This window comes from Pelodiscus sinensis, chromosome 5, assembly GCF_052426305.1.
Source record: "Pelodiscus sinensis isolate ZL-2025 chromosome 5, ASM5242630v1, whole genome shotgun sequence".
Classification (NCBI taxonomy): domain Eukaryota; kingdom Metazoa; phylum Chordata; order Testudines; family Trionychidae; genus Pelodiscus; species Pelodiscus sinensis.
In genome coordinates, this window is record NC_143056.1 from 124,215,337 (window position 1) to 124,231,174 (window position 15,838).

The window sequence follows — 15,838 nt, forward strand, 5'->3', positions numbered from 1 at the left end:
GGTCACCCTACTGCTTACCTCAACTCTAAATCATTTTGCAAGGGTGGGTGAGAGATCAGCAACACCCTACCACTCTGTTGCCACAGAATTGAAGCCCGCTTGCATGGCTCTTTCGGCCTTAGAGACTGATTTGCATCTCTATGGCTGTGTCTACATTGGCCCCTATTCCGTAATAGGGATGCAAATGTAGAACTCTGGAATAGGCAAATCCGCGGGGGATTTAAATATCCCCCGTGGCATTTGCATTTTCATGGCTGCCGCTTTTTTCTGGCTTGTAGATAAGCCGGAGAAAAGCGCCCGTCTGGACGCGATCCTCCAGAAAATAAGCTCTTTTCCGGAGGATCTCTTGAAAGTAGGAATAAGAGATCCTCCAGAAAAGAGCTTATTTTCCGGAGGATCGCGTCCAGACTGGCGCTTTTCTCTGGCTTATCTACAAGCCGGAAAAAAGTGGCAGCCATGAAAATGCAAATGCCGTGGGGGATATTTAAATCCCCTGCGGATTTGCCTATTCCAAAGTTCTACATTTGCATCCCTATTACGGAATAGGGGCCAATGTAGACACAGCCTAAGGGTTTAAAGCTCTTTACATAGAAAAGTGCTAGGAGGAAGAAAGAAAAAAAAGAAAGATTCCTTCTTGCTTTCCTAATTCACCCCTCCCACTCCCGTAAATAAGCAGGGTAGAAGCCTGGGACCCTCATGGACTTTAAATCTGGAGTGATCACTTAGTCTGACCTTCTAACACAAGCCATATAGAATCTCATCCCATTGCCTTTGGATTAAGCCCAGTCATGTGTTTCACAAAAGCAGAGAGACAAGGTGGGTAAGGTGGGGGCCATGGTGAAAGAGCCAAACTTCCAAACTACTTCAGGTCTGGGAAAGGTACTCAGACCTAAATACAGGGAAGAACATACTGCTTAGCATAAGTACAATGCAGGATTCACGCACAAAAATGCAAAAAAGTACAAACAATTATTAAATTGCATTTTTTATAATGCTGTGGGGTCTCTGAAACTTGACATTGGCCTCAGCATGTCTGAACCCTGCCTTGCATAAGAAGTTAACACAAGTTGGGCCAATAAAAATATTATTTCACCCACCTTGTCCCTCTCATGTGCTGGGACCGACGCAGCTACAACTACGCTGCATATCAATAATCACTCCTGAAGTCATAGGACAAAAACGGGGGGTTAGTGGGTCACAGATTGTTCTAATAAATCATCTATCCAGTGTCTTCATTAAGACCATGACTTTTAGGGTCTAGCAAAGTTACGAATTTAAGCTCTTGAACTTGCTTGTCTTTTGAAAGCAGTGGGCAGGTTTCCTTTGATGAGGAGAACGGATGAGTCAGATATGGAGTGATTGCTTTGTGTGTGGGGGGGGGGGGGGAGAAAATTGCACAATATTTTCAAAAGATGAGCCTGGGAGTTTATAGCTGCTATACACTAAAAATCATGGACTGCCTAGAAACACTGGATTTTGGTCTATTACACCAATCTATAACACACTAACAAGCTGTGTAAGCTCAAAAGTGGTCTCTCTCACTCACCTTGTCTCTTTCAAGACTCAGCTAAATAGATTGGGCCATGTCTTCACTACATGAAAATCAACATTGACGTGATCCATCTTCTGGAGTTCGATTTAGCAGACCTAGTGAAGACCTGCTAAATCAAACTCAGAGGGCACCCTCATTGTGGATGGTACTCCTGCTCCTCAGGAGGAGTAAAGGAAACTGATGGGAGCGTTTGACCCCCAACCACCTCCGACAGTGGAGACCACGCAGAAACTCGCATTAAAGTACATCGACTCCAGCTACATAATCAACGTAGCTGCAGTTGCGTGTCTTAATTCAACCTTCCCCTGTTGTGTAGACCTGGCCTCAAGTGGACAAGAATGTCCTATGACTGCTCAAGTGCTCTATCACAATATAACCCTGAGTGCCTGACCATGCTCCTTAATACATGAGACACAATGGAGCCATTTGAATGAAGAGGAGCTTTTAAAAAAAATGGCTGGTTTTCTTTTTAATCTCTGAAATCTTGATAAATCATCTCCAGAGCAGACATTACAGTGCTTGTCAGCCTTTGAAAGGGTTTTATGATAAACTCTGGGAAAACGAAACCTCAATGAATTTCCCTCCTGCAAAGCTCCCCCTTCTGCCCCACCCGACTGAGCCAGATTTGGCTCTCACTTAACTACTTTGCTTCTACATCATGGCAGGTTTTCTGTTACTTTGTGTACAGGGACGTTTGTCCTTTGGTAGCCTCCTAGCTCCTGTTGATTCTTCCTACCTGCGGCGGGATTCAGCCACAGCTGCAGCTCTTGTAGTGGCAGGTTGCCTGGGAACGTCTTTGCCCGCAGTGTGAATGACAGCCCCGCACTATTTTCTAACCGCACTAGTCCCTTATGAGCTACCCTCTCCTGACATGTCCCATACCAGGGGCAAAGAGGAGGCCTATGTTAGTGTCATTGGGGAAATTGCACACCAGCCACAGCGTCCCATGAGCTGGAGTTATTCTCCAGGGCCATTTCTGCCCGCTTTGTGCCAGAGTAGGATACACAACAGGCTGGGCCATCTAGAACTAGGCCTAACAGGAGATATTCAGGATGGTGAGTCTCTAGGCCATTGTTCTGCTCTGACTGTACAATCAACCCTAACAGCGGGTTGCAACATGAAGGAGGTTGGATTGCTCACTGGGGATGATGCAGCCATTGCAGAAGGACCCTTAAGGAACAGGAGTCAGACTCATGGACGCATCTCCAGAGCTAAGAACAGAGACAAGGAACTCAGACTATGCAATGCATAAACAAAGGTGTCTCCCAAGAAAATACATTGCAAAGATTTCCAGCTGATACATTGGTTTCTTCCTTGGACAGGATGGGCCTTCAACCAGAGACCTCAATTATTAAGCCATAGTTTTGGTTTGAAGGTTGACTTTTTTAAAAATCTGCTGTTCTGTTCAGGAAAAGTATTTTCTCTTCCATCTGCAATCCACATACGATTACCATCAGCCAGCAACATCAGCTCCAAAGCCGCAGCTGGGTGCCAGAGATTTGCCAGCTGTAGAGTTATCCATTCCTGCAGCATCCTAGGGTTTTAGTTTCAAAAAACATGCCAGGATGGACAGGATTTCTAACGAGTATTGGCATGTTCCTGCAAGGGAGAAACAGAGTTTGCTGACAAGATGCTCTGTCTACTCAGCAGGTTATTCCAGAAGGAACACAGAGTTCTCTTGGCTCAAAGGATCATCACGTAAAACTAAGCAGCAATTGTCCCCAAGGAGTCATGCGTTTCCAGCAAGCAGCAGAAGAGATACTGAGCTATTTCTAGATATTAAGCTGTGGCTGATCTATCACACCTGGAGGTAACTCACCCTCCCCCCCCCAAAAAAAAATCTCATTCTGAAAGGAAAATGAGGTTCAATTGACTTTTATTAACTGAACAGTTGTCTGGCTGGTGTGACATGCAGAATGAGATGAAGGCCAGGTCTATACTACACTATAGGGGAAGGTCAAATTAAGATACGGGATGTACCTTAATTCGAGTTTCCACGTGGTCTCCACATTGAGAGGTTGATAGGAGGAAACACTTACATCAGCTTCCCTTACTGGAGCAGGAGTACCAGTGCTGATGGGAGCACCCTCTGAGTTTGATTTAGCAGGTCTTTACTAGACCCACTAAATCAAACTCTGGAAAATGAGCCACGGCAGTGTCTATCTTCTGCACAGTGAAAACAAGCCCTAATAGTGACTTCCCTTTAGACAGAGTCCTCCTTTCAGGAGGATCTGGGCTAGTTTGCACACTATGCATCCTAACTGACAAAATCTACAGGGACCCTTCCCTCACTAATGGGGAAAAGCAGCCACCTTTGGCTGCATAATTGCAAACGGCAAATATTGAACAGCTTGCAACAGAACCACAGAAGAGTTTAGGGCAGGAGTTGTAAAAGACTCACCTTTTACAGACATGGCAAAGCTGTGGAGGGAGAAGGTGGGAGAGTGCGAAAGGAGTAATGTTATGCAACTGCTTCTGCACACTGTGGTGTCTGTGGCGACGGGAAGAGAATTCCAGGGGAAGATTAAGGTGCACAGGTAGAGCTGAGGTAGGAAGTGCAGCATTACATTAGCAGCGGTGCTGCTGGTCAGGAGTGAAGTGTCCTGGCAGGGCTCTGCAAGAAGCGACATATATCCTTTGCCTGTGGCATGCCTGCCTTAAGCCAGTGGTACTGGTCACGTTCTTTCATGAGCACTTAGGGCATGATCCATTGGCATCATTAGAAAGAGGCCCATTGATATCAGCGGGCAGTAGCTCAGCCATGGGGTACCTTCTCCTGTCTTAAACACCCAGAGTGGGCTGATTCATTTCACCCTCCTCCAGGCCCCTGCTGCAGAGACCCCACAAAGTAGACGGAAGCCAGGAGTACGTGACCAACACGCACCACCCCTCTTCTTGCAGGGGAGAACTCTACATGGCGGCAGATGCTGGGCCCCGTCTGTCTGAAAGCGTCCCAGAGAAACTCGGGACATGTCACTCATGAAAATATCAGCTGGAGGGCTCCAGCTCACAGCCGTCACCTCACTGTCAAGTGCAGGGCTGGAAACCATCACGGCGGACAACTTGGCTGTTGCTTTTCTCCAGGAATGGCTTGCAGGACGCTCAGCCCCACCCCAAATGTTCCATCAAGCTTCTGCCGCGCAGCTGTGAGCCGGCCAAAGGAACCCCCACCAGCAAAGTGCCTCGCGAGGGTTGCAAATCATTTGAGTTTGACAGAAATAGTTGTTCTCTAATTATAGCCCACAAGCAAGACAAACAGCCTGCCGACCTTTGGGATGTGGCTAGAGATTTAAATAAGGGCAGCAGATACCCCAGGCTTCTGGCTAAAACCCATTTCTGAATTCCTTTTGCAATCAAAAAAAAAAAAAAAATGAAGGGGTCAGTTCAGGACAAAGACCCTCCAGGGCTGAAGGCCGTTTTCTGCCTGGCCAAAGAAGAATTTAGAACTTCTGTACTTGCGGCATCAGGAGCCAGCGCTTTGCCTAGCTCTCTGCTTCCGAACTGACCACCTCTTAGTTCTTAGGTTTATTCATTCACAACAGTACTGCAGCTGGGGCTCCAGGCCCAGCTAGGGTCTCTGCTGTGCCAGGTGCTGTACATACACCCAGTGAGACACAGACCTTCCCAGAAAGGACATCCTATCTCCATCTGACAGAGAGCCAAGGCACAGATATTAAGTGACTTGCCCAAGGTCATACCAGCAGTGCTGGGAAATGCACCCAGATCTCGAATACCAAGCTAGTAGCCTCACCACACAACTATCCTTTGCTTTGTTTCAAGCCTCATGTTATAAGCTACCAGCCTTTGGGGTGAATGGAACTGGGCAGGGCGATCTGCAGTTTAAGTGGGCCATAAGGAGCTTGCCTGCTTTTGGAGCTAGGCAAACTGCCTTGGTTAGACACCCCCCAGATCTTCCCACACCAACACTGAGAGAGAGCACTGGCCAGGAACGGAATGTTCCTCCTTCCCTGGACTTCATGGGCATTAACCCCTCACTGGCCTGTGTGAACATTGGCAAGGGAAGTGTGTCTATAGTGGGAGGCCTGGCATTGCTATATCTGGAGTATTGCGTCCACTTCTGGGTCCCTGCTATAGAAAGGATGTGGACGCATTGGAGAGGGTCCAGTGGAAGGCAACCAAAATGATTAGGGGGCTGGAGCACATGACCTACGAGGAGAGGCTGAGGGATTTGGGCTTGTTTAGTCTACAGAAGAGAAGAATGGGCGGAGGGGGGTGGGGGGGATTCGATAGCAGCCTTCAACTTCCTGAAGGGAGATTCCAGAGAGGATGGAGAGGAGCTGTTCCCAGTAGTGACGGATGGCAGAACAAGGAGCAAGAGTCTCAAGTTGCAGTGGGGGAGGTCTAGGTTGGATATTAGGAAAAGCTATTTCACTAGGAGGGTGGGGAAGCACTGGGATGGGTTATCTAGGGAGGTGGTAGAATCTCCATCCCTAGAGTTTTTAAGTCCCAGCTTGACAGAGCCCTAGTTGGGATGATTTAGTTGGGATTGGTCCTGCTTTGGGCAGGAGGCTGGACTCGGTGACCTCCCGAAGTCTCTTCCAACCCTGTGATCCTAAGGGCTCACCTCAGCCCTGAAGAGCAATAGGATATCAATAGCAACCCCTACTTCCTCCCTTTACCCACCATGTTCCCTGCCCTGTAAAGAAGGAGGCATAAGAGACATGCTGAACTCTCCTTTAGTCATGCCCCCGGCATTCTGGTTCAATGCGGGGAAATCATCTGGCGCTTTAGACCACAAGGCTGAGGCCTTTATTTCCTCCAGCACAAAAACCGGTGCCTCGTGACCCCATTGTTATTTTAAACTGAGCCGAGGGGTGTGAAATGTCTGGCTGACATTAGCTGGGAAGTTCTTGCCAACTTTTTCTGGGAGCAGGCAATGCAGTGGCAGCGAGGGGGCAGGGAGTGGAGGAAATTACTATCCAGCAGGACAGGCGGGTGTGAGGAGAAAAGAAGTCTAAGAGTGGTGAGGCTGGGGAGGGTCTGGACAGCAGTCAAGCCCACTTAGACAATGACGCTTCTAATCCCAGCAGAAAGCCACAACAGCACTTGGGCTGTGTCCAGACTCAGGGGTTTTTTCGGGAAAAGTAGCCTTTTCCCGAAAAAACTTCCCCTGCGTCCAGACTCAAGCCGCGTTCTTTCGAAATAATTTCGAAAGAACGCGGCTTTTCTTTCGATGGCGGTAAACCTCGTTTCACGAGGAAGAACGCCTTCTTTCGAAAGTTCCTCTTTCGAAAGAAGGCGTTCTTCAATGTAAATAGGGCTTCCTCGAAAGAGAGCATCCAGACTCGCTGGGTGCTCTCTTTCGAAAAAGCGGATTGCTCTTTCGAAAGATCCGCCTGCAGTCTAGACGCGATCTTTCGAAAGAGCCTCTTTTGAAAGAAGCCTGCAGTCTAGACATAGCCTTGGAGTAAGGGAATGGAATGCCTGGGGCTCTTGAACATTTGTTTGTTCCTGCCTTGGAGTTTTTCGATCTGGCCAATGTATCTTTTTGATGAGGCTTTCAACACAGAACGAAGTGGGTTAATGATCTGGTTTCCCTGTCCAGGTGTTGCTAGCGTTAGCTGCATGTCTCTCTGCTGGCCGTGCGTACCCAATGCTTGAAGGGTGCTCCCCTCCATTAGCATAGACTGAAGAGCACTTTGCACCAGCCTGAGAGGGAGCCCCGCTGTGAGAAGGGGTCAAAGGCAATGACAATGAAGTGACCCCTAATGCAAGATTAGAGATGTAAGTGGCTATTGCCCAAGCAGTCTGCAAGCCAGGGAGTCCTACCCAATAGGGCACTCGTCCTCCGGGTTGGCTGCTGGACCACAAAACACAGGGCCCATCTCACATAATTCAGGCCATTGGGAGTGGCACAAAACAGTCTTTCCTTGGGCTATAGGAGAGGCCTAGCATTGTCCTTTGCAAACTCCAGGCAAAACCGCCTTCCCACAGCCTCTCCCAATAGTCTGGGGTTGGGTCTGCACAGGAAGGTCACTGAGCTCATCTTAGCCATCACACCCGTTATTCTCCCTCCTGGCTGTGAGGCCACGACAGCAGCTCCTCCCCCGGCCGAGGTGTGTGTGGGGTGGTTGCATTCTCCTTTGCTTTGCAAGGTTTCTGGGGGATTGGGTGCGAGGGAGAGGGGCCAGATGACCAGCCCTGGAGACTCACATCTGTTTTCTCACCAAATAGATACAGCACAGGCCACCCTCAGGGTAAGTTCCCCCTGTGCTAACATACCTCAGCCCTGAGCCACATGGCTCACCTGTGTGGCCAGGCTCTTCTAGTTCTTAGCCTGCTTGCCCAGATGGGGACAAGAGGGAGGGGCGGTGGAATGGGGGGAGAAGGGGTGGCCAGTTTCTAGCCCCTTCTCTGCCAGCCAGAGGGCAGCTGTTTTACACACACTGACTTTCCCAAAACACAAGATGTCCAGAGAAGCCATTTCATCCCCTTCACTCAGTGGACATGGCTTGATGGGGCACAGCAGCAGTAAAATAGAGACCTAACATGGAAATCGTTCACTAGCACACAGGGCTTCAGCGGGAAGACGACTCGGGAAGGGGGCCATGTCCTCCCCACTGTGGGCTCCCTCAGGTGGGCTAGGAAAATAGATGCAACAAACACAGCTGCAGGGAGAGGGGGGCAGGTGCTGAACCAGCACACTCCAGGTAGGGATGCAAAAGGTTAACCAGTTACCCAGTGTCTGCGTCGATGGCCAACTGCGCCATGGCTGCTGGGTGTGCATCGTGCTGGCAGGCTGCACCCTGGCCGCACCCGAGCAGCCTGGATGAACAGGTGGGACTCCAGTCCCAGCTGTGTTGGGCCAGCAGGACCCTGCCCCTGGACATGCTGGAGAGGTTGGCAGAACCTCATCCCCTAGTTGTGGTTGGCCAGCAGGTAGGATGCCGGCTGTCCCCTGCCGGTCTGCCAATGTTTAACCAGTTACCCAGTATAATTTGAATTGTTTAATCAGTTAACTATTGTAGTGGTTATTTACCACTCAAGCTGCCCATCCTGCTGGAAGCCCAGAGAGGCGAGCAGTGCAAACTGGAATCCCTCCAATGCTGCTTCCCCATGCAGGGGTGAACTAAGCTCAGACTCTCTCTCGCTTTGGGTTCGGATGGACAGTGGATGGACAATGTGGATTGAGGGGGAGCTGGGTCCCAGGAGATGCCCAGGGGACGGGTAGGTTTGCAAGAGGCCCTTTCACAAGGCTCTGTAGCAGGAAGGGGAGGGACGGGACTAGAGGGACATGCATTCCCAGCAGCACATCCCAGTATCTGAAATGATGGGAAAGGAGGGCATTGTTTCTGGAGCATCATGTCCAGACAACGCCAAGCTGCTGCCGGCGGCAGCAATGGAAAATCTCGGCGCCATCCAACTCAGCCCGGAAGGTGACGTCAGAAAGATGAGCTGCTGGAAGACTGATGGGAGCAGCTGAGCAACCCACCAGCTTGCAGGGGTCATTTCCAGGAGCAGCCAGGCTGCGGCGGGAGGTGAGGCAGCGGCCAGGGCTACTGACCCACCCTGAGACTGACCCTTGTCAACAAACATCAGCTAAGCCCTAGCCCCTCTGGCAAGGATCAGCTCATGCAGGAACAACCCAGAACAAAGTAGCTGGTCCCCTGGGGACTGGACAGGGCGAGATGAACAGCCCCTGGGGCAGGACGCCTGTGTCACCATCACCTCCTTGGAAACTTCCTGGAACGATGCTGTTGTGCGGCTTTTGGAAAAGCTGGCTTTTGCCTGGCTTCTGTCATTGTCCCCCTCACTCCCCACTGATGTACTTCAAAACACTGAACAGCTTTACAGCTGTTGGCTGAGAATTGGCTCATTTCCAGGGCTTGAGGATGACCGGCAGTGCCTGGGAAGATTTCTGCCTGCTGGGAGGTGGAGCCCAGAGAGGCCTCTTCAGAGGAGGAATTCCAGAATCCTCCTCCCCCTATCTCCCTTAGCTCAAACCCACAACATGACTTGTCTTCCCCAGCTACCACTTCCGGGCCGGCGGGGGGGGGGGGGGAGGAGGGGAAATGCAGCATGTGAACAGGACATACATAGGAGGTATATAAACAGCTGCACCAGACAGGAGGTAGGATTACTGGGCAGGAGCAGCAGGCAGGTGGCCTAAGTCTTGGGTGAGAAACAACTTCAGGTGCTTTGTGGCTGGAGATGGTTTTGTCGTAGATCATTTTTGGGGCAGGAGAGAGAGCGCCCGGCCTTCCAGCGCTCAGAGCTCTAATTCGGCACTCTAAGGATCAACATCACCAAGTTAGTGTCACCCACGCTGACTGCTCGGCGTGGTGGAAGGCTCAACATGGTCTCTTCACTGTGAATTTAATTAGAAGCTGGTTCCTTTGCAAGGTGCTGGCAGGAGTGACTCCCTTGTGCATGTCATGCTTCTGTAGGATGTCACCTCCTGATGGAGCCTCATTAAGGGCCTTCTCCACCAAAGCCATAACAGCAATGAAAATGGGCAGAGAGAAGTTTTCCTGCTTCAAACACACACATCAAGCATGACTCTATGGATCCTCTCACCTCTGGCTGTGTTCAAATGTAATAAAAGTTTCCCACAATCTGTTTTCCTTGTCATAACTGTACAGTTAGAAGTGTGGGGGAAGAGTTATAGCTCTCCACATTCAGGTGGAAGAGAGAACTTTTGGTATTGCCCTGGGATTAGACAGTCAAAAAGTCTGATCCAGGAGAGATGTTTAATTCTGCAGAAGGGTGTGTCTGGAGACATGGACCCTTTTTCTTGCCATCTTACAACATGCATCCAGCTCACAACATTTTAGAAAGAGAGGCCCTCCCCATGTTGCAGCAGAAACTCACATGGAAGGCAACAAGAATTACACACACACACCATGGCTACGTCTACACTGGCCCCTTTTTTGGAAGGGGCATGCTAATTTTGAAAGTGGGAATAGGGAAATCCACGGAGGATTTAAATATCCCCCACGGATTTAAATAAACATGTCCGCCGCTTTTTTTCCGGCTTCGAAGTAGGAATAAGAGATCCTCCGGAAAAGGGCTTTATTCAGGAGGATCGGGCCAGTCTAGACGCTTTTTTTCCGGCTTTTCCCCAAGCCGGAAAAAAAGCGGCGGACATGTTTATTTAAATCCGCGGGGGATATTTAAATCTCCCGCGGATTTCCCTATTCCCACTTTCAAAATTAGCATGCCCCTTCCGAAAAAGGGGCCAGTGTAGACGTAGCCCATGAGAGAAATACAGAGCCCTGTGTGACTTACCAAACTGGGTCATCTGGTCTGCTGAAAACCCCATGCAAGTGAAAGCAGTAGAAATTACAGCTTCTTTTGTCTGCACTGCTGAACGGTCCACTCCCGGGATGCTGGAGCAATTTTCACCTTCTTCTGAAGCATCAAAACAAGGTCTCGTGTGAAAACCAGTAGACGTTATCCCAAAAGAATCGATTCCGTGTGTGTGAAGTTGGCACTGGCAAATTTCACACCTGTCCCTGTCGGGGTTACAGGAGTGAGAACCAAGAGACATCTGCTTGAGTTATATTATTTACATACATTTACAGAGCGGCCACCACCATGCCGGCCCTAGATAGAGACAGCAAACAATACTGGCTGCATGCTGCAGAGACAAAGCACAGCCCTTCCTTTACAGAAGATAGAGCCCAGGCTGTCAATGGCCAAAGCAAAACCAGACAAGGTGACTCAAGTTGAGTTTTATTATAACAGAATGCAACGGGCTGTACAGTGCAACAGTTGGCAAGAAACATAAGTGGTGTTATTTACATCACCGAGTTTAGCAAATCCATGACAGGTAGCAAAGTTATATTCTGGAAAGAACCATCCTGAGCTACTTGGGGGTGGGGGGGGGGGTTAGAGAAGGAAACTCAAGAAGAAGTTTCTGTCTCTCATTTCTATGATTTAAAAAGCCAGGGATGCTTTTTGGAAAGCCCCTCTGTGTGAAGACACTGGAAGAGATTTCGCTAGCTGCATGCTGAGCACGTGCGGTCTGCTCCCCAATGAGGCATCTGTTCACAAAAACAACAGTTTTGTCAGTAGGATATAAAAATTCTGTGTATAACGGCAGTGATCATACAGGACTCCCTACCTGGCTCGCAACAGACGGCGAGCAGGTCCGCACTGGTAACTTCGACAAAGATGGGACAATTAATAACTAGACAAACAAATCAGTTCTTCTGGGCACCATCAGATTCCTACCTCTGCTCCATTTCATCCGTATTTAGAATGATCAGATTATTTGATCTTCATTATAAACACTGAAACCTCCTCAACTGGATGTCTAGTGTTCCGTTCACTATCCAACCACACTAGAAAGCAAAGGCATTAAGATGGAGCAATCCCCACAGAGATTAATATTTCACTGGCTCCTAGGCTAGAGAAGGATGGTTATCAGGGACTGTTAGCACAGGTTTCAGTATGGGTCTCGGTGGAAATGCAGTCTTCTTAAAATTTGATGTGCAGTAACTCAAATCTATTCTACAGAGATTGGCAGTCGAGAATAGTGCACGCATACTGGCTTCTAAGAAAATTCAGCAGGGGACAGATGGTGCAGTAAACGAAAAATCCTCTTGGACTGACAGAGTCCCTTAGTGGGCCTAGGTTTGGAGACATTAGCTGCAGATCCCACAAAAAAAATACAGTTCATTTGAAGTGATATGGAAATGTAAATCAAGGCTAGATTCATTAGGAACATGCAAGAAGTCAGCATGCTCTCTCCCCTGGGAGATGGAGGACCCAGACACACAGCATCAAAGAACACAAGATGCACCAATTCAGCCAGAAGTGCAGCATCCACAACATTCCCTCCTCCCCCCCCCCACACATCATTAAAATGTGCCTGGTTCTTTTAGGCTGAAGAGGGACAGCAAAATCTGAAATTCTTGCCTTCCCTGGCCTAAGATGTTATTTACTGAGCTATTTAAAGAGCTGTCGCTCATGCAGCCTAAACCAAAAAAGGTTTTACAAACCCTGGGATTAATAGGCATATTTTATAAACAATGGTACTGTAAAGCGTTTTCTCTTTTACATTTCAACATTTCCCTGTAGTGCAAGCCACAGTCAGTGCCTGGGAGCACGTGTACCCAGCAGGGCTAAAGTCTAATTAAGCTATGCAACTTCAGCTACCTCAATTCCGTAGCTGAAGTCGAAACAGCTTAATTTGGCTCTTGGCGCTGTCTACACAGTAGAAAGTGGAAGGAAGAACACTCTTCCTCCAACTTCCCTTTACTCCTCGTGAAATGCGGGTTACAGAAATCAGAGTAAGAAGCCCATTATTTCGAAATAACAGGCTTGCTGTGTAGACATGCACTCTGTTATTTCAAAATAACATGAGTTATTTCAAAATTGGTGTGCAGTGTAGACATAGCCTGACAGGCAAGAAGGGAGATGGCTATAGTTTAAATGCAGAAAAATAAAACAGAGAGAACATCTGCTTTCAATAGTCTGAGGTGTCACTCTTAATTAGTGGCTAATGTTGGGGTGGCAGCAGTTCAAACAGGCCCCTAAACAGCCAGCAAATTTATTTATACTGCCCCCACGCCTGGGGTGTAGGAATGGCTCAATCTTTAGTATCCTCACGTCACCTCTGTGAGGCAGGGAAGTGCTATTATTCCCATTTCACAGGTGAACACTGAGGCGCAGAGAGATTCAGCTCTCTGCTTTAAGTCTGTAGCAGAGCAGGGAATTCAACCTAGATCAGCTAGGCAAGCACCCTAATCCCTAAACCATCCTCCTTCTCATAATCAAGTGGAAACTTTTGGCTACTACCCATCTCAACTATGTGGAGGGAAATCACACCAACAGACGAAAAGTGAAGAGCTCCAATATCCTGAGCCATCAAGTCCCCTTTCGTCTGTGTCTTGGTTGAACCTCCTTAATCCAGCACATTCTGGTCCCGAAATATCTATGGTCCGGCATGATTTCAATCATGCCGGATGTCCACTTATCATGGGTATGACCAAGTTTTCTGAGGTCTCATAAAGTTTATTTACAGCCACTGGTCCGGGCTCTCAATGTTCTGTTATTTAGCTCTAATTTACTCCTAAATGTCCTCTAACTGTCCAATAAGCATTAGAAGTTCTGGTGATGCCGCTAGACTGACCTCCCGTAGTCCAGCAAATTCTCTGGTTCAGCAACAGTCTGGTCCCATGGTGCCAGACTAGAGAGGTTCAACCTGTACTAGACTGCCTTGCTCCTAGCCCTGTAAAGAGCAATGGCTGAATTCCCATCACACAACTCTCATAGGGATATTGCCAACTTGAAAATCCCCCATCTGTTTCAGAAAGGTCCCTTATTATTGTTACAAGCGACACTTAGGCAGGTGTTGGTCTTCCCAGTTTATTTCACTTGGTGCACAGTCAGTTTCAGAGGTTTCCTAGCTAGTCAGTTTCCCTGGTTTCTGCAAATCTTTTAAATAACCACAAGAAAGTCAAAAATTGTAAACACAGAAATAGGATTGCAAAACCACATGGATTGGCAGGGAGACTCCAGGGTAGGCAGAGGTGGGACCACAAACTGCTTTTAGCTCCTCTGATCTTCTCTTTTCAGTCGATTTATTTTCCTCGGGGTAAAAAAAAAAAAAAATGAATAAAAAGTTCAGGGAGCTGCAAGAGGGACAACAATGTCCTTTGAGAGTTACTCCATCATCTGAGCTAGAGACATTTAAAAACATCTATGGCAGCTAGAAATAAGGTTCTGTCCCCTACATGGCCATCTGATCTCCACCTCGGTGAGCTCTCCATGGCCACCAGAGCAGGCACTCACAGGAAGTGGAGCGAAGCATTTCAGTGCTGAGTGTTTGTGGGTAAGTTGAGAATCATCCTGAGCTGGTGGGGTCGCATCAGTGTGGCCACCCAGGCACTAAGGGCTTAATTCTGCACCGCCGCAGGGAAAGAGAACTTTGCCATTGACTCTGATGGGGACAAAAGGGGGTCCGACGTGAGGGTGGGAAAGGAGGACAGGGAATGCATGAAACACTTCAAAGGTGCCTGGCCGCTTCCCCTGGCTAGCGGCGTCCATGCACCAACAACTGTTTGCAGCCAAAGTAGCCCATGTTGGTCACTGGCGAAGACAGCAGACAAGGCTGGCTGGATTCTTGGCTTGACCTGCTTTGAAAAGCCCGACGTACACTATTTGGCCTACATTGTGCTCATGGAATGGGGAGCTCAAGAGCCAGGCAGCATGTGCTGTGCAAGCTTCCTGCCTACTCTGCCAATGCATCTCCCTTTTGCCATGACTAGGCATCCACACAGCTCCGCGCCTCAATCCTGCCCCCATCAGTCCACCCCCAAGCCGCCCCAGAGGGAAGCCTGCCCATTGTGTTAAGTTCAGTGGCAGTCTCTGATGTGCACAGAATGGGGGGGAGGGACAAGACCCTCCCAATGAGTTTTCCCTGCTGATCCTAAGCAAGAAAGTAACCCCCTGGGCTTCTAGGCGAATGGCTGATGCATCAACCCCCGCCCAGAGCCACACCCCTCTTACTAAATCCCTGCAGGAAGCCAGCAGCACTGTGACCTTCCCGGAACACAGATGCCCAAAAGGGCCCACCCTTGCTACCTACAGCGCTCTCTAGCCTGGGAAGGTGAGCAGCCTGCAGCCGGTCTGTTGCCAATCTAGGCTGCTCCTGGGCACTGTCCTCTCCCACACCATGCCCAGGGGGTGGCTCACTCCGGTATGTAATCCCTGAAGGAGTTGAAGCTGAGGCTCCGGCCGCCCGAGTTCAGGGTGGAGTTGGCGTGCATCCTGGGAATCTTTTCCATCAGCTTCGACACAGCCCTCCTCTTGAAGGATCCCGGGGAGAAGTGCCCCTGTCTCATCAGCTCATTATACAGGGTGTGGAACACCACCACTGTCTCTTCATAGCTGTCCCTGGTGGAGATCTCGTAGAAAGGGTGCTTGAGGGCTTTGGAGAGGTTCTCGCCATCCTCAGCAGACACCATCCTGTCAAACTGCAGGTCCTTCTTGTTGCCCACAATCACCACAGGCGGCGGGTCGCTCCCGCTGCTCCGCTTGGGGCTGGAGTGGATGTGGTTGATGAGGAAGCACAGCCGCATGACCTCATCGAAGCTGCACCGGTCCGTCACGGAGTACACCACGGCAAAGCCGTCACCCCACTTGATCTTCTCCTCAATCTGCAAGGAGTCTTCCTCCTAGGGTGGGGAGAACAGAAATCTTAAACTTCGCCACACGCCAGCGCTCGCGGGAGCCTTTTCATGCACAGAGCGCAGAATGTTTTACCAGCCTCGGCCCACACCCTGCTCTTGCTCCCGCTGGAGTCCAGAGTAAAAC

General features: G+C 49.3%; 1 protein-coding gene across 1 annotated transcript in view; it reads right to left on the reverse strand.

The window, feature by feature from the left end:
• Positions 1–1,369: 1,369 nt before the first annotated feature.
• LOC102449708 (ras-related and estrogen-regulated growth inhibitor-like) overlaps positions 1,370–15,838 on the reverse strand; it is a 33,886-nt gene continuing 19,417 nt past the window's right edge. Inside the window, exons 4-5 of the mRNA XM_014577822.4 lie at positions 10,802–15,699; positions 1,370–3,151 (exon numbers count right to left, since the gene is read on the reverse strand). Coding sequence (XP_014433308.2) covers positions 15,214–15,699 — 486 coding nt within the window. The 3' untranslated portion in view covers positions 1,370–3,151; positions 10,802–15,213. The remainder of the gene's footprint in view (positions 3,152–10,801; positions 15,700–15,838) is intronic.